We start from the raw sequence: 22,907 nt of genomic DNA, 5'->3' as shown, positions 1-22,907 counted from the left end.
GAGAGAGAGAGACAGAGAGAGAGCGTGCGAGCGCAAGCATGCACCACAGCTGACAGACCAAGATTGTTTCTTACTCATATCCCATCTTAACCAGGGGTGGTCATGGAATGTGCCAGACACTGAGTATTATTTCTTATCTATCCTGGTGCTGGATAAGAAACAGTTGAGAACCATTATTCTTATATTCCACAGTCATTTTTTGTGAAGGTTCTGTGTACACCTAACTTTATTCTTCATGATCCACCTAATGTCTTCCTTTTTCCGCTTCAAACGAAGGAATCTTGTGTAATATCATTCTGGCTTGGTGCTGGATTTTGCATCTCAAGATTGATACCGCTCATACTTTTCTTTTCCAGCTCCTTTAGAGACACGAGGCAGCCCTTTTATACCTATGATCTCACCAAGTACTAGTCAGGAGGAACTGCAAAGCACTCTGGGTAAGTTTTGATTTCATATTTCAGTCCAATGAGGATCTACTTTTTAGGGATTGCCCTTGAAGTAGCCATATGTACCTTGTGTTGATGGGTTGTTTCCAAACAATAGAGGGTCTTTTTCTACCATTATAAAAAATAGCCATTTCACTTGATTCTTTTACATTAATTGTATTCTGTCCTTTTAATAGTTATGTTGGTTTTCAATAGAAAATGAGAATATTTTAAAATATCCTGATAAAATTTTAATTGTTCTAAAAAGAATGTTCCCAAAATGTATCAATTCTATACTTTTTGGTTGCTTTTCCATATTTGAAGCTGCCTTTGGAAAGAAGAATTTGATCTAGTATTTGCAGAATATTTTATGGGTGCTAAGTGAAATGCTAAGCAACCAGAATTCCAAAAAAGAAACTGTTTTGAGAGTGAATCCTTATCCTAGCGAGTTCAGCGTCTAAGAATACGAAGGATTTAGTGACGGTAGTACTTCCTCCATACCACCCAGTGGGTTACGTGTATGTTTTAATTTCAGTCACATAACACTTGTGAGGTAGGTTCTATTACTTGCCCCATTTTACACACTAGAAAATTGAGCCATAGAGAGATTTAAAAAATTGGCAAAGTCACACAGCTAATGTCAAAGCTGGTTTAGAACCCACATACTCAGTCACCAGAGCTCCTGAGATTCACCCCAGTATTGTTCAAAAAACGAGTGTGACATAGAAATGAGCAACATGCTAAACAAACAAACCACCAGGCATATTAGGGGAGGCTTCACAGAGGAGGTGATACTTACCCTGGATTTTCAAGTTGGGGTGACAGTTGAAGTTTAAGATGTGAAAGGTCCTTTCAGGTTAAAGACCGATGGGACAGAGGCAGCGGCAAAAATGATAGTCAGGCTAATCTTATGGGCATGTGAGTCACCTCGAGAAAACAAGGAAGGATAGAAGCAACAGGAAGGTTGGTGGGGATGAGTGGGCCATGTTTTTAAGGAGCTCAGCACCAATGTATTCACTGAATGGGAAACCCCAGTTTGCTTGACCCCCAACTGAAAATAAATCAGAAACCAAGTGTTCACACTTTGTTTTTGCTGGTTCTTCTTCCCTGCCCACACTGCATACCATGTGGCTGTGTTTAAATCACTGGCCTTATTTTTTTCCCTTTGTCCCTTTTCAAATAAACCTATCTTTTGTGTGTATCTACTGAGATGAAATTACTGATCACATTTCAAAATGAAATCATTTTTGAAGGAAAAAAAGTGAAAACTGAGCAAATACACCCTAATTTCCAAATACCCATGTATTCTAGCCATGGCCTTCAAAGTGAACATCACCCATGATGGCAAAGCCAAAATTACTCTTCAAGAACCCCTGCTAGATATACTAATTATCTAACTTCTACTCCCTATTTGTTTAAGTGCATCTTGGTTTATTGAAGCAGGAACCATCACCTGCCAACTCACAAGTATCTCTGCTATGAGCAAAATCCAGATCACAAAGCAGGGCAGAAAAAAAGATGACTGTATATTGTATGTACCAAGTATTTCCTTGGATACAGTTCATGGCAAAGTGGACGATGTGAATTGCTATGTCTACATGATGCTGTGATGACTTCAAAATAATATGGGAGTAGAAGTATTGCAATTTTTTTTTATTTTGTCAGAAGAAATGTGTCTATGTCAATAAACAAACTTTGATTCTCACATGACATTAGTAGATGAATGTTTATTCTTACATGGCATGAATGCACCTCTTTTCATAAGATGTATTTCTTTTCCAGCTCACATAAATAGTTGATGGGATAGAGAGGAGGCATGAAGGCAACAATAGATAAAAGCAGTTAATAGACACAATTCAAGAACAGCCATGTCCAGGATCATGAAACGATAATCGTGAACTAAAAGCTTTTGGAAATCCTTACAATAATTATTAAAACAAGAGTGCACAAAGATAGTAAATAGAATAAATGAGTTACTAAAATGTACCTTTAACCTTGAAATATTATGATGACTGGGCATACTTATAAATGCAATTTCCTCTTTACCATTGCATGGGGTGGAAATAAGTGTGGGTTTTTTGACAAGTTCATAATGATAATTATTTAAAGTCAGCCACCTTGCTCTGTTTGTCCCCAGCAGAAACAGAACAGTCCACCCAAGAATTCTTTACAACTAAGATTCCACCAACAACTGAATTGACAAGGACAACTCAGGGTAATGCTATTTCCCCATTTCTGTGTAGTAAATTTTTATTTTTCATTTTTAATCAGGAAAGAAATTTTCATTTCAAAATGTCAATTTTCATCACAGTGAATTAGTTTTCTTCATTTCATAGGTGCAGGACATCAGCCGAATATGAATATTGATACGTACTTTACTTGAATGTAGGGAAGACAGTTTCTTTAGTTAGAACTTTGCTTTTGAATGTATGGTTGACAACTTGATGCTGATAACTAAGAATGAAAGTGCCCTTTTTTCTTTGCTTATCTTCATTTGCTTTTTTTCCACATATGATAAAATTTTTTATTACCTTTTTTTTCTTCCCCATTCTTTTCTTTCGCCTCCTCTTCCTCCCCATCTTGTTTCCCCATCCTCCTTTCTCACTCTCTCTTCATCTTCCTCTGTCCCCTCTCTTTCACTTAATAAGCACATTGATACTGCAGCCTGAGGAAGGAAACTAGTAGTGAGAAAAATCATTTTTTTAAGATGACTTCATATTTAGGTTACCTGGGTGGCTCAGTTAACTGAGAGTCTGATTCTTGATTTTGGCTCAGGTCATGATTCCAGAGTCATGGGTTTGAGCCCCACATTGGGCTCTGTGCTGAGCATGGAACCTGCTTAAGATTCTCTCTCTCCCTCTACCCCTCTTCTTTACGTGCTCTCTCTCTCTCCCTCTCTCTCTCAAAGAAAATGACTTAATATTTAAATATCTAGGGAGGGTTTGGGGGAGATTTCCTTCTTTTATTTCTTCCTTCCAACTTTTTGGGAAGTGTTACCTACACAAAGCCCTATCTCATCTTCATGCTCTCAGAAATTTTGCCTTTTTTAATTTTTCTATGTTACTTAGGTTATAAACAGTTGTGGATTTCTTATGTTTTTTGTGGTTTCTTTTATTTTTGTTCTGAAGGATCCCTTTTGCTCATCTCTACCTCTTTTATATGGTAGGAATTCCCAAAAAACAAAAAAAGTAAACTTATTTTACTTATTGTCAGTTATAATTTGTGAACAAAATGTGGAGGAAGAAGTTTGAAATTATAGATAATGATGATGAAAAGAAATCTAATTTAAAGATATTTCATAAGTAGTACTTATTCTAAATAAACATGACTAGAGCACCTATGGCTGAGGATAGTTTTTTTTTTCAATATATGAAATTTATTGTCAAATTGGTTTCCATACAACACCCAGTGCTCATCCCAAAAGGTGCCCTCCTCAATACCCATCACCCACTCCCCTCCCTCCCACGCCCCATCAACCCTCAGTTTGTTCTCAGTTTTTAACAGTCTCTTATGCTTTGGCTCTCTCCCACTCTAACCTCTTTTTTTTTTTCCTTCCCTTCCCCCATGGGTTTCTGTTAAGTTTCTCAGGATCCACATAAGAGTGAAAACATATAGTATCTGTCTTTCTCTGTATGGCTTATTTCACTTAGCATCACACTCTCCAGTTCCATCCATGTTGCTACAAAGGGTCATATTTCATTCTTTCTCATTGCCATGTAGTATTCCATTGTGTATATAAACCAAAACTTCTTTATCCATTCATCAGTTGATGGACATTTAGGATCTTTCCATAATTTGGCTATTGTTGAGAGTGCTCCTATAAACATTGGGGTACAAGTGCCCCTATGCATCAGCATTCCTGTATCCCTTGGGTAAATTCCTAACAGTGCTATTGCTGGGTCATAGGGTAGGTCTATTTTTAATTTTTTGAGGAACCTCCACACTGTTTTCCAGAGTGGCTGCACCAATTTGCATTCCCACCAACAGTGCAAGAGGGTTCCCGTTTCTCCACATCCTCGCCAGCATCTAGAGTCTCCTGATTTGTTCATTTTGGCCACTCTGACTGGCGTGAGGTGATACCTGAGTGTGGTTTTGATTTGCATTTCCCTGATGAGGAGCGACGTTGAGCATCTTTTCATGTGCCTGTTGGCCATCCAGATGTCTTCTTTAGAGAAGTGTCTATTCATGTTTTCTGCCCATTTCTTCACTGGGTTATTTGTTTTTCGGGTGTGGAGTTTGGTGAGCTCTTTATAGATTTTGGATACTAGGCCTTTGTCCGATATGTCATTTGCAAATATCTTTTCCCATTCCGTTGGTTGCCTTTTAGTTTTGTTGGTTGTTTCCTTTGCTGTGCAGAAGCTTTTTATCTTCATGAGGTCCCAGTAATTCATTTTTTCTTTTAATTCCCTTGCCTTTGGGGATGTGTCGAGTAAGAGATTGCTACGGCTGAGGTCAGAGAGGTCTTTTCCTGCTTTCTTCTCTAGGGTTTTGATGGTTTCCTGTCTCACATTCAGGTCCTTTATCCATTTTGAGTTTATTTTTGTGAATGGTGTGAGGAAGTGGTCTAGTTTCAACCTTCTGCATGTTGCTGTCCAGTTCTCCCAGCACCATTTGTTAAAGAGGCTGTCTTTTTTCCTTTGGATGTTCTTTCCTGCTTTGTCAAAGATGAGTTGGCCATACGTTTGTGGGTCTAGTTCTGGGGTTTCTGTTCTATTCCATTGGTCTATGTGTCTGTTTTTGTGCCAATACCATGCTGTCTTGATGATGACAGCTTTGTAGTAGAGGCTAAAGTCTGGGATTGTGATGCCTCCTGCTTTGGTCCTCTTCAAAATTCCTTTGGCTATTCGGGGCCTTTTGTGGTTCCATATGAATTTTAGGATGGCTTGTTCTAGTTTCGAGAAGAATGCTGGTGCAATTTTGATTGGGATTGCATTGAATGTGTAGATAGCTTTGGGTAGTATTGACATTTTGACAATATTTATTCTCCCAATCCATGAGCAGGGACTGTCTTTCCATTTCTTTATATCTTCTTCAATTACCTTCATAAGCTTTCTATAGTTTTCAGCATACAGATCTTTTACATCTTTGGTTAGATTTATTCCTAGGTATTTTATGCTTCTTGGTGCAACTGTGAATGGGATCAGTTTCTTTATTTGTCTTTCTGTTGCTTCATTGTTAGTGTATAAGAATGCCACTGATTTTGTACATTGATTTTGTATCCTGCAACTTTGCTGAATTCATGTATCAGTTCTAGCAGACTTTTGGTGGAGTCTATCGGATTTTCCATGTATAATATCATGTCATCTGCAAAGAGCGAAAGCTTGACTTCATCTTTGCCAATTTTGATGCCTTTGATTTCCTTTTGTTGTCTGATTGCTGATGCTAGCACTTCCAGCACTACGTTAAACAACAGCGGTGAGAGTGGGCATCCCTGTCGTGTTCCTGATCTCAGGGAAAAAGCTCTCAGTTTTTCCCCATTGAGGATGATGTTAGCTGTGGGCTTTTCATAAATGGCTTTTATGATCTTTTAGTATGTTCCTTCTATCCCGACTTTCTCAAGGGTTTTTATTAAGAAAGGGTGCTGGATTTTGTCAAAGGCCTTTTCTGCATCGATTGACAGGATCATATGGTTCTTATCTTTTCTTTTATTAATGTGATGTATCACGTTGATTGATTTGCGAATGTTGAACCAGCCCTGCATCCCAGGAATGAATCCCACTTGATCATGGTGAATAATTCTTTTTATATGCCGTTGAATTCGATTTGCTAGTATCTTATTGAGAATTTTTGCATCCATATTCATCAGGGATATTGGCCTGTAGTTCTCTTTTTTTACTGGGTCTCTGTCTGGTTTGGGAATCAAAGTAATACTGGCTTCATAGAATGAGTCTGGAAGTTTTCCTTCTCTTTCTATTTCTTGGAATAGCTTGAGAAGGATAGGTATTATCTCTGCTTTAAACGTCTGGTAGAACTCCCCTGGGAAGCCATCTGGTCTGGACTCTTATTTATTGGGAGATTTTTGATAACCGATTCAATTTCTTCATGGTTATGGGTCTGTTGAATTATCTGGGAGGGATCAACCAATCTCTGAGGGATTGGTTGTAATAATTCCATTTTCATTCCTGATTTTATCTATTTGGGTTATCTCCCTTTTCTTTTTGAGAAGGCTGGCTAGAGGTTTGTCAATTTTGTTTATTTTTTCAAAAAACCAACTCTTGGTTTCATTGATCTGCTCTACAGTTTTTTCAGTTTCTATATTGTTTATTTCTGCTCTGATCTTTATTATTTCTCTTCTTCTGCTGGGTTTAGGCTGCCTTTGCTGTTCTGCTTCTATTTCCTTTAGGTGTGCTGTTAGATTTTGTATTTGGGATTTTTCTTGTTTCTTGAGATAGGCCTGGATTGCAATGTATTTTCCTCTCAGGACTGCCTTCGCTGCATCCCAAAGCATTTGAATTGTTGTATTTTCATTTTCGTTTGTTTCCATATATTTTTTAATTTCTTCTCTAATTGCCTGGTTGACCCATTCATTCTTTAGTAGGGTGTTCTTTAACCTCCATGCTTTTGGAGGTTTTCCAGACTTTTTCCTGTGGTTGATTTCAAGCTTCATAGCATTGTGTTCTGAAAGTATGCATGGTATAATTTCAATTCTTGTATACTTATGAAGGGCTGTTTTGTGACCCAGTATATGATCTATCTTGGAGAATGTTCCATGTGCACTCGAGAAAAAAGTATATTCTGTTGCTTTGGGATGCAGAGTTCTAAATATATCTGTCAAGTCCATCTGATCCAATGTCTCATTCAGGGCCCTTGTTTCTTTATTGACCGTGTGTCTAGATGATCTATCCATTTCTGTGAGTGGGGTGTTAAAGTCCCCTGCAATTACCACATTCTTATCAATAAGGTTGCTTATGTTTATGAGCAATTGTTTTATATATTTGGGGGCTCCCGTATTTGGCGCATAGACATTTATAACTGTTAGCTCTTCCTGATGGATAGACCCTGTAATTATTATATAATGCCCTTCTTCATCTCTTGTTACAGCCTTTAATTTAAAGTGTAGTTTGTCTAAGAATGGCTACTCCAGCTTTCTTTTGGCTTCCAGTAGCATGATAAATAGTTCTCCATCCCGTCACTCTCAATCTAAAGGTGTCCTCAAGTCTAAAATGAGTCTCTTGTAGACAGCAAATAGATGGGTCTTGTTTTTTTATCCATTCTGATACCCTATGTCTTTTGGTTGGCGCATTTAATCCATTTACATTCAGGTTATTATAGAAAGATACGGGTTTAGAGTCATTGTGATGTCTGTATGTTTTATGCTTGTAGCGATGTTTCTGGTACTTTGTCTCACAGGATCCCCCTTAGGATCTCTTGTAGGGCTGGTTTAGTGGTGATGAATTCCTTCAGTTTTTGTTTGTTTGGGAAGACCTTTATCTCTCCTTCTATTCTAAATGACAGACTTGCTGGATAAAGGATTCTCGGCTACATATTTTTTCTGTTCAACACATTGAAGATCTCGTGCCAATCCTTTCTGGCCTGCCAAGTTTCAAAAGAGAGATCAGTCACGAGTCTTATAGGTCTCCCTTTATATGTGAGGGCACGTTTATCCCTTGCTGCTTTCAGAATTTTCTCTTTATCCTTGTATTTTTCCAGTTTCACTATGATATGTCGTGCAGAAGATCGATTCAAGTTACGTCTGAAGGGAGTTCTCTGTGCCTCTTGGATTTCAATGCCTTTTTCCTTCCCCAGTTCAGGGAAGTTCTCAGCTATAATTTCTTCAAGTACACCTTCAGCACCTTTCCCTCTCTTCCTCCTCTGGGATACCAATTATGCATATATTATTTCTTTTTAGTGTATCACTTAGTTCTCTAATTTTCCCCTCATACTCCTTGATTTTTTTATCTCTCTTTTTCTCAGCTTTCTCTTTTTCCATAATTTTATCTTCTAGTTCACCTATTCTCTCCTCTGCCTCTTCAATCTGAGCCGTGGTCATTTCCATTTTATTTTGCATCTCGTTTAAAACGTTTTTCAGCTCCTCCTGGTTGTCCCTTAGCCCCTTGATCTCTGTAGCAATAGATTCTCTGCTGTCCTCTATACTGTTTTCAAGCCCAGCGATTAATTTTATGACTATTATTCTAAATTCACTTTCTGTTATATTATTTAAATCCTTTTTGATCAGTTCATTAGCTGTTGTTATTTCCTGGAGATTCTTCAGTGGGGAATTCTTCCGTTTGGTCATTTTGGATAGTCCCTGGAGTGGTGAGGACCTGCAGGGCACTTCCCCTGTGCAGTGGTGTATAACTGGAGTTGGTGGGAGGGGCCACAGTCCGACCTGATGTCTGCCCCCAGCCCACCGCTGGGGCCACAGTCAGACTGGTGTGTGCCTTCTCTTCCCCTCTCCTAGGGGCAGGATTCACTGTGGGGTGGCATGGCCCATCTGGGCTACTTGCACACTGCCAGGCTTGTGGTGCTGGGGATCTGGCATATTAGCTGGGGTGGGTAGGCAAGGTGCACGGGGGCAGGAGGGGCAGGCTTAGCTCGATTCTCCTTAGGTGATCCACTTCAGGAGGGGCCCTGTGGCAGCAGGAGAGAGTCAGACCCGCGGCGGGAGGGGTGGCTCCGCAGAAGCACAGCGTTGGGTGTTTGCGTGTAGCAAGCAAGTTCCCTGGCAGGAACTGGTTCCCTTTGGGATTTTGGCTGGGGGATGGGCGAGGGAGATGGTGCTGGCGACCGCCTTTGTTCCCCACCAAACTGAGCTCTGTCGTCCGGGGCTTAGCAACTCTCCCTCCCTTTGTCCTCCAGCCTTCCTGCTTTCCAAGCAGAGCTGTTAACTTATGACCTCTCAGATGCTAAGTCCCGCTTGCTGTCGGAACACACTCCGTCTGGCCCCTCTGCTTTTGCAAGCCAGACTCTGGGGCTCTGCTTGGCCGGCGGGCTGCCCCTCCGCCCCTGCTCCCTCCCGCCAGTCCGTGCAGCGCGGACAGCCTCTCCGCCCTCCCTACCCTCTTCCGTGGGCCTTTCGTCTGCGCTTGGCTCCAGAGACTCTGTTCTGCTAGTCTTCTGGTGGTTTTTTTCTGGAGGATAGTTTTTGTAAAATTTCTCAATCTTTTTCTACTTGTTTGGTTTCATTTTTTGTTATGTTTTTAATATTTATTATGTACCTTATCTTTATATAAACTTTTTAAAAATGTTTATTTTAAAAAAAATTTTAATGTTTATTTATTTTTGAAAGAGAGAGAGACAGAGACAGAGTCAGAGTACCAGTGGGGGAGGGGCAGAGAGAGAGGGAAACAAAATCCAAAGCAGTCTCTGGGCTCTGAGCTGTCAGCACAGAGCCTGGATTCAGGGCTCAAACCCACAAACCTGGAGATCATGACCTGAACTGACGTCAGACGCTTAACTGACTGAGCCACACAGATGCCCCAAAATGTTTGTTTATTTTTGAGACAGAGAAGTTAAAGAGGGAGGAAAGCAAGCTACAAGAGACTCTTAAAAACTGAGAATAAACTGAGGGTTGATGGGGGGGTGGGAAGGAGGGGAAAGTGGGTGATGGGCATTGAGGGATGAGCACTGGGTATTGTATGGAAACCAATTTGACAATAAATTTCATATTAAAAAAATGAAATAGAGCATGGGCAGGGGCAGAGAGAGAGAGGGGAGGATAGAGGATCTGAAGTGGAGAGCTCGATGCAGGGCTCAAACCCACAAATCTGAGATCATGACCTAAACCGAAGGCAGATGCTTAACAGACTGAACCACCCAGGTGCCCACAGTATTTAACTTTTTATTTATTTATAATCCACACAGAAGAAACCTAACATAACACTAGCCCTCCCACATCCTCTTTACCAGCTTCAACCACTAATAGTAGATGGTCAGTCACATTACATCCATAATGTGCCCTCATTTTTTTATGTTTTTGCTTAATAGAAGCAATTAGTGTCTTACTTAATAGAAGATAGGTGGATTCTCATGATGAAACACATTGTTTTTGTAGCAAAATATGTAAATATTTATAATAAGCATAAAAAAGACTAATTCAGTTCAGGTGGTGCTGCAAAATGAAAAAAGTCTTCAGCTTTTTAGAACTTTAAAAATTTCAGAATTGAGGATACAAGATTATAGGCCTGTTTTTTTTTTCCTTGCTTTGCTTTTTCTTACTTTAATGGGAATATCAGTATTATGTCACCATTACTAGTGTGTGTGGAATTTTAATCAAATTTTTCTAGAACATGGTTTTATTAGATAGGAGTTTCGTAGTTGATGGGGGTATATGCAGAGTCTGATATCATTATATGAAATGTCTTAACATACTTACACAATGAAAACAATCTATTTAATTGTTTTCTTATGTTCTAAGGATCATTAGCTTGAACCTAAACTGTGCTGCCCTGGGATTCATATTTTTCTAAGCTTGAGCCAAGGATCTTATGGTGAGCTCACCACGGATTTGCTGATATGAGGCAACAAAGAACGTCCTGGGAAAGAACTCATCTTAAGGATGAGAGTAGCATGCCCAAGCCCAATAGCCCCGCATTACCGAAAGGGTCCACTTTCACAAAGGCATGATGTGTGTCACTAGGAGCCCCCTCATAAAACCCTCATAAGTGTGTGCCTGGGCTTTGTAGAAGAGGAAGTCAGCTGTTTTCTTACTGTTACATTGCATTGTGTTTCTAACGTTAGGCATTAGGAGCATAAGACAGCACACAACAATTTGAGAGAGGTGCTATAGGGGTGAAATTAGTCCTCTTGATCTTCACATTCTCCCCATGCATGTACCATGACCTACGTGGCTCTTTGATTTCCAAGCCCTCCACGATGGGGTCCAAGTCCTCCACAGAAACTTTGTGCCTAAAACCCACAACACGAGCCTGCTCGTAGAATTTCCACCACCTTTTCTCTCTGACACCTTTGCTCCTTTGCCTACTGAGACAATTCCCTGCAGCACCCTATAATCAAAACCCTAAAATTCTCAAGTGTTTTGTTTTTTTTTTATTTTTTTTGCCTTTCTCAAACTGTAATAGGAACCCCCTTGGCCAGAGGGACACTGTGTTTATTTTACTTATTTCAACTCCCTTATCCCTGCCCACCCAGGGAAAGTTATATCTTACTTACCCTCTCCCTGTGCTAGGAAGAACATGAGTCCTTACAGGCCATCTTTTAAAATTATTTCTATTATTAGTCATTAAAAACTATGTGGAGATATGTTCACAAAGCTCCTTTGTCTTTTTTTTTTTTTTTTTCAGTTCAAAATTAAAACCCTAGAGTAGTTTTCTCAAGGTCTTGTGTTATTTGGTGATGAGCTACATGAGTAACTTACAGTCTAAACTCATGTTATATTCCAACTCTTGCATTAAAAATTCTGTCTAGATTTAAGTAAAGATTGTGAGGAAAAAAAATAAAGCAAAAATTCTGATCCTATGGCTTTGAAATACTAAGTGTCGTGCTGATTATTTCTGTGTTCTGCTTTATGTCCCTTTCCTGTGTAACGTTTTAAAATTCATCTTTGTTCTAGAATGAGACTAATAAGCACCGTGATCCTTGTATTTCTTTAAGCTAAAAACAATCTAACATTGAAGAAATTAACATGAGAAAAACTGAAATATATTAAATTCACAGGAATCCTACCACTAGCAATGAAAATTTTGAAGCATAACATTTACAAATCATCATTACACCCTTCAGAGTGTAATGAGAATTTTTTATAACATCAATGCCTCTCTTCACTCTAGTTGCTACGCTTTGAAAGGCCCACACTAAACCTACAGAGAATTTCAATATGCGTCTGCTATTTTTGGCCTGAAGTACGGCAAAATTCTGCTCATCAGTCTTCACGTTGGAAGCTCGTAAACGAGCTATAGTATAATCTGTTTCGCAGGTGTATTTTTTTAACTTGGCAGGCAAGGCTTTACTGATTTATGACTATATAAATACCCACTCAAGATGTGAACAAAATCATCAAAACGATGTAATCTACTTACATAGTTTGGAAGAAAAATTTTTTCCAGTCTTAGCTAAAGCATTACCAAGAGAGTTGGTGGTAAGGAGGCAGTGTGGTATGTCAAGGGGGGCAGAGGACGGAAGGGAAAGATGGAGGAATTCCAGGATGAAAGCATACTTTAAAATCTTAGGAAGCAAAAGTATTTCTGCTGAGTTTCTCATGAATTTGCCTGCTTACAATGGCCAATCATTTTTTAACTTTATTCAGCAAGTAGGAGTCTTCACTGTGCCAGATCCTGAATAACAGGAGCAGAAAATGACAAGGCAGTGTATTGATCCCAGAGCTTGTGCGAGTTCTTGCTCCTTGCTCACCCTGTCTTGACAGGCAGGGCACCAGAGGTCATTTTTCCCATTCCTAAAACTTTAGTGGTTGGCGCTAAGTGAGTATTCATTCCAGGGTTCATGAGCTAAGACAGTATGATAGAGACCACATGTTCCTATTCTTCTCACGTACCTAAAAGTATATACTGTTTTTACCTTGGAAATTGCCTGTCTTCTTTGGCCAAATAATGTTCCATTATGACTTTCGAATTGAGAGATGTAGATGGATGGATGGACAGACAAAAGGGTGGATGGGTGGATGGGTGGATGGATGGATGGAAGGTTTATGTTAACCATGTTAAGCAACCATTGGGTAAAATAAGTGCCCTTGAGAAACATGGACGAAATGAAGACTAATCCTTAACACACATTGCAAATGACCTACCTTACTTGCTGTGTGCCTTTATTTCCAGTCATGATTATCTTGTTTTATTTTTCTTTAACAGCTATGCTGTAAATGCATAATTGCAGGTTTCAAAACATCCTTTCTACTCCATGCAAAGTGCATGAATTGTTGGTCCCTAAGATGCTAAATCTCCATTTAATGGTATGTTGGTTATTAAATATGAAACCTTTTCTCTGTTTCAGCCCCACACAGATTGTACACTACTCCTGTGAGGCCCAGAACATCTGACAAAGCACACATCAGACCCGGTAAGTTGTTTCTCTTTTTGGAGACCTAGATAATCACCACACCTGAGAAGGTATCAAATGTATAGAAACAGCAACATACACCAAAGGAGGGATATATATATATACATATACTTAAATGGCAATAACAGATGTACAGAAATTCAGATCTTTGTGGATAAGTAGAGAGGTAATGATCTCTTCCAGGGAAGTGATACAATGTGACTAAGGTTTTTAAGGATGACCAGATATAAAGACTCCTGTGGAACTTTATCAGTATAGGAATATTTTTAGAACGGTATTTGTGTGTAAATCTCACACATAGTCCTTCAGTTTTCCATGGCAATTACAGAAATAACATTACAGTTAGCTATTCAGATACACTAGCTCTCAAATGTTATTTAAGAAGAGATGGTCTCTTCCAGTATAAAAGACCCTTGTTCTGGGAGAATATCTTTACTTGATTCCTTCAAGTGATAAAACACACACACATTTTATAGGCTGTATACAGTAAAAATGATAAACATTAGAAAATACATTTACTGAATTCTCCAAAAGCTCTAGGCTCTCCCTCACTGGAGCTTGTTAATGAAAAGGTAACTTAGGAAGGTTGATCTGGTTCATGTAAATTGCTCCTGTGCTAAAGCACAAGTTGGACCAAAGACACTATTATGTACCCGTTGGTTGCTGCAATTCTAAGTCTTCTTAAAGTTCTAAATGGTGAAGCTGGCTTATAAATTAATGTTCTTGGTGAACATCTCTCCAGGTATGTGGAGAAGGAACAATAATTCTTCTTATCCTTTGGTTTATGGAGATTTCATGCTTTTTTTGCAGTAATATTCCAATACCTAAAGGTAATTAGGCACAGACATCTTTTATAAACAAGTGTATCTCCATGTGCCCTTTATATCATGATAGCTGTTGAGAGCTTAATGTGTGGCGGGTTATATTAAAGGTGTCTACAAAATAATGAAACAGTAACAATAGCTAACATTGACTGAGGGCTTGTCATATGTCTGATGTGGGGTACAGTTGAGGAAGCCAAGGCATGAGAAGAGCTAGGAAGTAGATTTTAAGGTAAACAGCCTGGTTCCAGAACTTGCTCTCTCAATCACAATACACTTAGTGCTTTTCCTTGAAGTGTCTTCCAAACAGACAGGTGATCTCTAAAAGTGTTGGTAATACTCTGGCTCTCCATGGAGCAGGAGAGAAATGAAAATGGTTTCATCATGCTCTGTGTTCAACAATGGACTTATGCCAGGTTAAGAGGGGACATTTGTACCTAGAGACCCCTGTAGAAGAACCACCAACTTATGAATTTTAAATTAAGGCCTTGCCACATAAAGACACTTCAGGTTTGGTTTTTCATTGGGTGTAGTAGTCTCAATCTTTTTTCAGTTCTGTTTTGGAATGTATCTAGTGCTTATAAATGAAGTGAGGGATTTCCCATTTAGACATATAAATTCCCTTGCCAGTTATTTCTTCAAGCCCAGTGATCACCTCAGAGTACAAACTCAAGTCTCTAGTCCCAAATTCAAATCTATTATTTTTAAACCGGAATTGTGGTTTCCATATTCTGAGCAATATGTGTGGTAAGCCACAATTTTTCCATTGCTTAGTTAAATGACTTCCAATTCTCCAGGAACTTTTGCTTTCCTTAACTACAAAGTTTTAAAAAGAAAATACCTGACCTTTTTATTCCCATTTTATTGTAGTTCTGAATAAGACAACTACAAGACCTAGTAGACTCAAACCCAGTGGGACGCCCAAAGGAAATGGAATGGGAGCTGGTAATGATCACAAATTTATTTCCTTTTGATCCTCTCTAAACTACAAATGTTTCATTCAAAATTTATGCTTTTGTTGAATTCACACTTCAAATTTCTTCTTTTACCAATCTTGGAAGTTCTTAATGTAACTGGAATTGGAAATTGTACATCTTTCCAAAATCAAATTTTCCAATGTCTCTGAAAACATGGAAAAAGAATTTTTCTTTCCTAAACTCAGCTCACTAAATCAGCTACCATTTATAGTCTTGATCCTTGAAAAGATCCTGATGAAATAGTATCATATGTATCACTGAATGAAAATATCAAAATAGCTGTTTTCCCTAATTTCAAAAACACTATCCATGCATAGGCTTGGCCTTTCAGACTATAATCACTTGGCTTTTAAGTTTGTAATTTCACAAGTACCATTACAATTTTTTTTTTTTTTTGCATTTGTTGGTAATCTGGAACATGACCTTCTAACAAGAGGAGCTAAGACTCAGAGTTCCAAATCACTCAGTTTAATTCAGGAATTAAGTGACATTGCCCTAATCCAGCCAGATTTGTGGGGAGTTGAAATTATACAGATAACTAAGAAAATGATGTGATAAAAGTTCAAACACCCAACTCACTAAATAGATAAATAGTAGTTATTAGATGCCCTCATATGGGATTGCATCATTTCCTTGCAATATTGCAATATTTTTAATAGTACAAATCATATACTTATGCAAAAGAGCATGGAAATTAGAATTGATTTAGTGCATATATATTTAATCCATGATGATTCCCTAATGAGAGAGAGATATAAATAATACCTAATGATATTTGGTCTAAAAATCATTTAGATTTGTTGTACAGTGTTTTTTGTTTTTTGTTTTGGGGTGGATTTTGTTTTGTTTTGTTTTGTTTTTGTCCTAGGTTATTACAGTGTGTGAAGTTCTAGGAATCCACACTTTCCTTCAAATTAATTAATGAGGCAATTACTATAAACCCCTGACTCATGAAAAGCAAGAAAGCATTCCATTATCTATTTGTGCTCAGCTGTTCCTTTTATTATTCCCAACTGTGGGTTTAGGCAATGCATAGTTTCTCAGACTGATATAAACAGTCTGGCTCTTAACAGAGCCACCTTGTTAATAGTCAAAGCAATTCCCTGGAGTTTGTCTAAGCAAAAATAGAAACATTTCTGTCAACAAAGCAAGTGAAAAAACAGTACCTATGATCAAATGTGAAAGTCATTAACCTTCAGTGTAATCAAGCATTGATTCTCACTAGGAGAATGCTAATTGTCTTTCAGAAAGAAAACAGCATTATTACAAGTTTATCTGCAATACAAACATTTTTTTCTAGACTCCCTTGTAACACAAATTGACATCCCTTCCCCTTTTGTGTAGATGAAATCAACTCTGTAGTATTACTCATCTAGCTAAACTGTGGAAGGATGATCTCTAAGCAGAGCTTCTGCATTTTAATTAGTTGCTAGTAGAAATGGGCTGGTGAGCACAGGTAGACAAAGGTGAGTTCAGTCTCTGCTTCCCTTGTTCTACGTCCACCCCCAACTAAAATGCATTGCACATGTTCTATGCTCTATTACCTATTGAGATTCCCCTTCAGGGGAGGACCTACTGCCCATCTGCAAGGAATGAGGTCAGCAGACAGCATCCCCTTTCCGTTCCTTCAGGATCAGCCTCTGCTAAGAGAGCCTTGATTAGAGGTCTGGGAGTGATACATCCCCAAATCTACTACATTATCACATAACCAAATGATGCTTGCCTCAGGAATGCAAGGTTGGCTCAACATTCAAAGAAATTTAATTCACCACATTAACAGAGAAAAGGAGAAAAATCTTACAATCACCTCAGTAAATACAAAAAAAGCGCTACCATTAGATAAAATTCAAAATCCATTCATGATGAAAATTTTCAGAAAATAAGGAATAGAAGAAATTTTTCTCACTCTGATAAGGAGCATCTGTGAAAACCTACAACTGACATATTTAACAGTGGTCTGAATGTTTTTCTCCTAACATCAAGAACACAAGGATTCCTACTTTTACCACTTAAGCTGAAAACAGTAGTGGAGTATTCAGCCAGTGCAATGAGGCAAAAAGGAAAGTAAAATGGTAAAAAGATGAAAATCACAGATAACATGTAGGATATTATGAAAGGAAAATTTAATAGCTTTCAGACTATTTGCTTAGGGAATAAGGTTTTTAAAAACTGGTGAGAAAAAGAATTTTTTGAAATCTATTCATTCCAGGTTATTGACTTAAATGTGTCCCCCTCACTTTGACTCTGCATAGTTTCATTCTGGCTTGTTTACCAGAAATGCAGGTATTTACATTAAGTTTATTTTCTTCTCTGACCCCAATCCCATGATCTCATCTACATTCACTTCTAGCTTCTGTTGAGTCTTAATGAGACTTAATTTCTACACCAACTGATTCTTAAGCAACTTTGACATCTTGTCCAGAATATTTCTTTATTATTCATCCACATTACATACATTTTCCTGTAGTTTTTCTGTCTAAAGTTTTCAGCCCAGATAGTTTACATTAAAAAGAAACATCATTTGATAAAGGAAGTGTGTAGGATTTATAGGATACACTCTTCATGGTCTTAGGCCACTTAAGACTGTGCCCTTGGAAGACTAAGAAAGAAACATTCTGAGGCCTCAAAACTACGGACCTTTGATTATTTAGGCCTCTACAAAAAATCTTGCAATGATTCCATAAACTCCAGGAAAGCCCAAGTTTCTTATTTCATAACATCATTGCAGATATTTACCCAGCTTTATATGAATTTCTGAGCTATATTTGTAAATATTTCTCCACCTCAAGTCTCAAAGTAGGCTACAAAGGTTGAGGTTGTTGGTAGGTTATTTATCCCAGGACTCTGCTTTTACAAGCTTTCCAGAGATGTGTTTCAGCTTCACTGATATGTTCTAAAAAGTATAGCCAATTTCAGCTCTAGACTGAGAGATGTAATAAGCATGCACTAGGCTAGATCATAAAGACTATAGTCCCACAAGCCAAATCTGGCTTACTGCCATGTTGAAACAGCATGCTTTCCTAACAGAATGGTAGAGTTGAACAATTGTGGCAGAGACCGTATGGCCCACAAATCTGAAAACGGTTATTGCATGTCCAGCACAGGGTAGGCTAACTTCTTTTATCAAGGGTCAGTCTTCAACTTTCTCCTTGTAGCAAGAAGTCACTGAGCTGTACAGATACACTTTCATCCAACCAACGTTTATTGAAGGCCCATTATGTTTCAGGCAAAATGTAATCTGGAAACTACCTTGACACATGTGGTTTAGCAGATATGTTAAATACTTGAACCTGAGACTCCTTTCTCTGCCTCCTAATGAGGAATCCACACTTGACTGCCCCCACACTGAGTGTGCTTGACAACCAGAAACCAGACTCCTCTGAGATGAGGAATGTGTTTTTCTGGGCTGTGGCTAAATCTTCCAGTCTGCTGGCTCATCACTCCTGGCTTTTTAGCAAGGTGCTAAGATTTGGAGACAAGGGCACAGAGACCAATCATGCATAAATACCACCCCTTTTTGGTCACCAGGAATAGTGCCTAAAACATTTGGAAATGGATTTTCAGTTTACTGTGTTTGTTTGCAACGTTTTTGTTACCATGGTTAAAAATAGGCAAACCATTACTTCATTTTTGACAATAAATTGCTAAGGGGTGAACTATGTAAATCCAGAGATTTTTGGAGAACTCCCATATGGCGATTCGCGGCTCATGCTGGAGCTCCACTTGGTGCTTCCAGAGCCAATGCTGCCCTTTAGAAACTATGTTGATTAATCCTGCCTGAGGGAAAAAGAATTCAGGTCACAGCCTGGGCCAGACTGGCTGATTAAGTGCCAATTCCTGAGAATTCTTTCTCCATAGTATCTCTCTTCCTGGCTTCCTCCTTTGTCTTCCCATTGCCTCTCTACTACCTCTGGCCTCCACTTGCTCTCTGATTCAGAGTAAAAGAAGTTCACTGGTGTCTGGGCTCTGGTGCTCACATTGCTGCTTGGCTGACATGCAAACCACAACAAGGTGCAGGCACGGCCAGAACCGGAGTTCATCCTTCTCTCCCCCATTCAGTGCCCTTTCCCTGAGCTTCACGGCTGCCTTTGGCAGGGCTCTTACTGGTGTTTTTATACCCTGCCAACTTTTATCTATTTGTGAAGGCTGAAGAAAGTCCAAATTAGCTGCTTAATGGTTTGGGCACTTACATTTAAGGATCATAACAGTAAGATGCTGTTTCTTCCTACACAGAAAGTAACACAAAATGACTGGTTTCTGCTGATTTCTCCCTTAATTACAAAAGAAGCCAGGAAAATTATAACTTTGGTCTTATAAAGTTTTCTTGCAGAATTTTGGATTCTCTCCTAGATCTCCAATTCACTAGCCACTGTGGCTTAGAGGATTTGTCCACTGTCAGGTTGAGCTATGTCTGAGCCCCACACACTAGTGGCATAATTGGATGACACATACTTGCCAGCCAGGGCCATTTAGACCTCACACAATGGCAATGCCTCAAACCATCCAGTAGGCAGTGTATAAGACTCTGAAGCTAGAGTCACTTAGAGTCTTTATGAGGAATAACAAGCAAGGCAATGATGAGAGGAAGACAGTACATTGTGCTATGCCACTTAGCGTTGAAGAGCTTGGCCTTGGAGCTTGGGCACATGTTGGTCTGAGTCCCAACACTTCCTCGCTATGAATTGCTTAATCTTCCTTGCCTTGGGTTTCCTCATCTGTGGAACCTGGGTGGTATCTCCCACACAGAAGTGTTGTAAGGATCAAATTGGGTAATGAATATGAAGGTATTTTGGATCAAAATACATCATTTTTGTCTTTTGGTTAGAAAGATTTGGAGAAATGCTGTAAAGAATCACTAAAGGCACACACAACCTACTAGACTTCTAGAGCCTTCTTGAGTACACAACACATTTTTTACTCTCAAAAAGTAGTGGCAAATCAATCTCACCAAGCCAGGCTATCCCAGTAACACAAATGGAAGTATTTTCCGTTCCTCTATGCCATGCACAAATGAGTCCTTTCTCTGACCCCACTACCTCTGAGAGTAAGCACAGGAAGACTAATGAGCTATTTGTTTTTGCCATGCTTGTGGGGTTAGCCAAAAAATAGTCATTGACCCTCAAAACATTTTCTTCCTAGTACAAATAAGCAACATTTAATTCATGGCTCTATACCAACATTCTCCATGATTTTACGTATTATCTCTTAACCAAGCAGAAGACAGTATGGATTGCAATACTAGGGTTTATAAGTTAATGTTAATTATAATAATTACAACAATAATAATTATTATACATCACTAATTACAGTGTTATTACAGTCAAATAAAAATGTTGGTTTATAATTATAGTTAATAATTTATTTTTATACATTAATGTAATATCATCTGATTTCAGGCGAGCAAAACTTCTCTTGTATTTTAATCAATATATCAGCCTGCACAGTAAATGATGTTGAGTGTGCAATGTCACTACATAGTCCTTAAAACATGGCGAATGCTCAAAGTTTTGGTTGTCCTTGTTAATGTACAGACTAGTATATTAAATATTTTATTCTTATTTTTTAATATGTGAATTCTAGTCAGATCCTCACAGTATGAATTCTTGCCTCTCTGTATGGATAATGTCTATTTCTGTTCTTAATGATAACTGTCAGCCACATAAAGGAAGATTATTTTATAATGTAAAAGGATAATAATTTTAAAAATAAAACTTAAATTGGCTCCCCCTCTCCTTAGGGCAGATATCCAACTCCGCATGAGTATTTAGGTGAATGACTGAGTAATAATCACTACACTGTATTTGAGAGACTCAGGAGATAAAATATCACACAAAACCATTTGCAGATCAGTTTCTTCCAAATAGCAATTTGGAGATCTAGGCCTGACCAGGACTAAATTACAAGTCTCAAAGGTACAGATTCAGTTTGTGGCCTAACCAGCCAGGACTTCTCCAGGAATATTTTTAAAATCAACTTTCCAAGTTTAAATCCAAACACATTGGAATTTTAAGAGGTTTGGGGTAGAGACAGGGGTATTGAGACATTGGAGGAAATCTTTTTTTTTTTTTTTTAAACCACAGAATGTACCCAGAAATGTTGACAAAAAATAGCCAATCACCGAAGATGAAGTCTGCCTGGTAAGACCATACCACCCAGGAAGGCAGTGCAGTGTGGACATCATGGAAAATTAAGATAAATCCACGATCCACAATCAAACACTAACTCTTCAGAGAAACTATTACAGCTAATTAATATAGGACTTTGAATATTTTCTATATGCAGACAGGAGAACCCAATTAAAATGTTTGGGCACAAAAACACCAATGCCACTGTTCTGCACAGAATGTGCATTATCATTGATAACTCTACCAAGTTTCTTTGAAACACATTTAGCACATTTTTGCTGTGTACTTATTCCCTTTCATTATCTCTGCTCATAGGGGTCAAGCAAGCACCAAAGCCATCAGGTGCTGGCAAAGATGTGTCAGTGGACTCTACCCATATCACAAAAAAACCAGGTAAGGAACAAGGTCCTGACTCCCGTAGTTTGCTCTGCTCTGCTGCTTGGGCAGTAACCGTAGTGGCAAATGTAGCAAAAACAGCATCCTCGCAGCTCCCAAAGCACCATGCCGACACTACATGGGTACCGCTAGAGATGCATTCTATAGCGTTATCTTTGGGACACATTAAATATGAATAAGAACCTCTAATGGGGGTACTAATTTAAGAATCACTACTTTGTATAATGTTCGGAGGGGTCACAATGGACAAACAGTAAAGATTCCTTGTGGGTTTGGGTTTTCATCATGTTCACGTTTTGTTCTTATGTAATTTACTGTATCTTTTTACCTGACAGGGTTTATGCTGGTCTCCCAGGAAGTACTTAGTCACAGGGCATTTTCCTAGGTTGTCAATTTTACTTGAAGGTTTTTAACCAACATATATTATGCAGTGAAAGAGATGAATTTTTAGGCTATAAAATCTTGTTATAATACAAGATTTAAAATGTGGGTTAAGGTGGACTGCTCTAGGCACCTCTAGCCTTGCCAGCCTTTGTGAAAAGTATAAAAAGATACTTCTGTGCATATTATAAAAAGGTGTCTCTTCCCTCTGCCCTTTAGGCAGACCTTCCTCTGGGCTGGCAGGCTTGCACCAGGGCTCCTAGTGGGGTGAGCAGAGTGGGTGTTAAACTTCAGCTTCCAGGGCACCTGGGTGGCTGAGTCGGTTAAGCACTGGACTCTTGGTTTCAGCTCAAGTCATAATTTCACAGTTGGTAAGTTCATGCCCCACATCAGACTCTGTTCTGGCAGTGCAGAGCTTTCTTGGGATTCTGTCTCTCTCTTCCTGCCCCTCCCGCACTTGCTATCTATCTCTCTCTCAAAATAAATAAACATTAAAAAAAAGAAAACTTTGGTTCACACTCACATATCCCTAGCCCGGTGCCCTGTGCAGTGTGCAATTGTTTGTAGCGACATTGTTCTCCACAGGCATAGGCTTATTGCTTCTGCCATCAAGGCTGCTTTGTTGTAATCTTCTGAAATTTCTCCACTAAAGGATACATTTTATCCTTTAACAATTTAAAGCCAAATTGATATAAGAAATTGTAGTACATCTGTAAATCGAAGGCACTAGGGGGACAATGAAACTGAGAAATACTGTCGAGCCTATATGAGAAACTAAAGATCTTAAACTCTCTATATCTATACAGTTTC

General features: G+C 38.8%; 1 protein-coding gene across 50 annotated transcripts in view; it reads left to right on the top strand.

Moving 5' to 3' along the window:
• Positions 1-22,907, top strand: part of LOC123610790 (ABI family member 3 binding protein) — a 265,188-nt gene that overhangs the window by 194,548 nt on the left and 47,733 nt on the right. For 40 of the 50 annotated variants that reach the window (XM_045501843.1, XM_045501842.1, XM_045501847.1 and 37 more), the window contains 5 exons: positions 357-437; positions 2,563-2,640; positions 13,332-13,397; positions 15,089-15,163; positions 21,636-21,713. In XM_045501843.1, coding sequence (XP_045357799.1) covers positions 357-437; positions 2,563-2,640; positions 13,332-13,397; positions 15,089-15,163; positions 21,636-21,713 — 378 coding nt within the window. The remainder of the gene's footprint in view (positions 1-356; positions 438-2,562; positions 2,641-13,331; positions 13,398-15,088; positions 15,164-21,635; positions 21,714-22,907) is intronic. The other 10 variants (XM_045501831.1, XM_045501818.1, XM_045501803.1 and 7 more) reach the window with 2 other exon arrangements.

The sequence above is a fragment of the Leopardus geoffroyi genome, chromosome C2 (genome assembly GCF_018350155.1).
Source record: "Leopardus geoffroyi isolate Oge1 chromosome C2, O.geoffroyi_Oge1_pat1.0, whole genome shotgun sequence".
Taxonomy (NCBI): domain Eukaryota; kingdom Metazoa; phylum Chordata; class Mammalia; order Carnivora; family Felidae; genus Leopardus; species Leopardus geoffroyi.
This window is presented reverse-complemented; position numbering and strand designations above follow the sequence as displayed.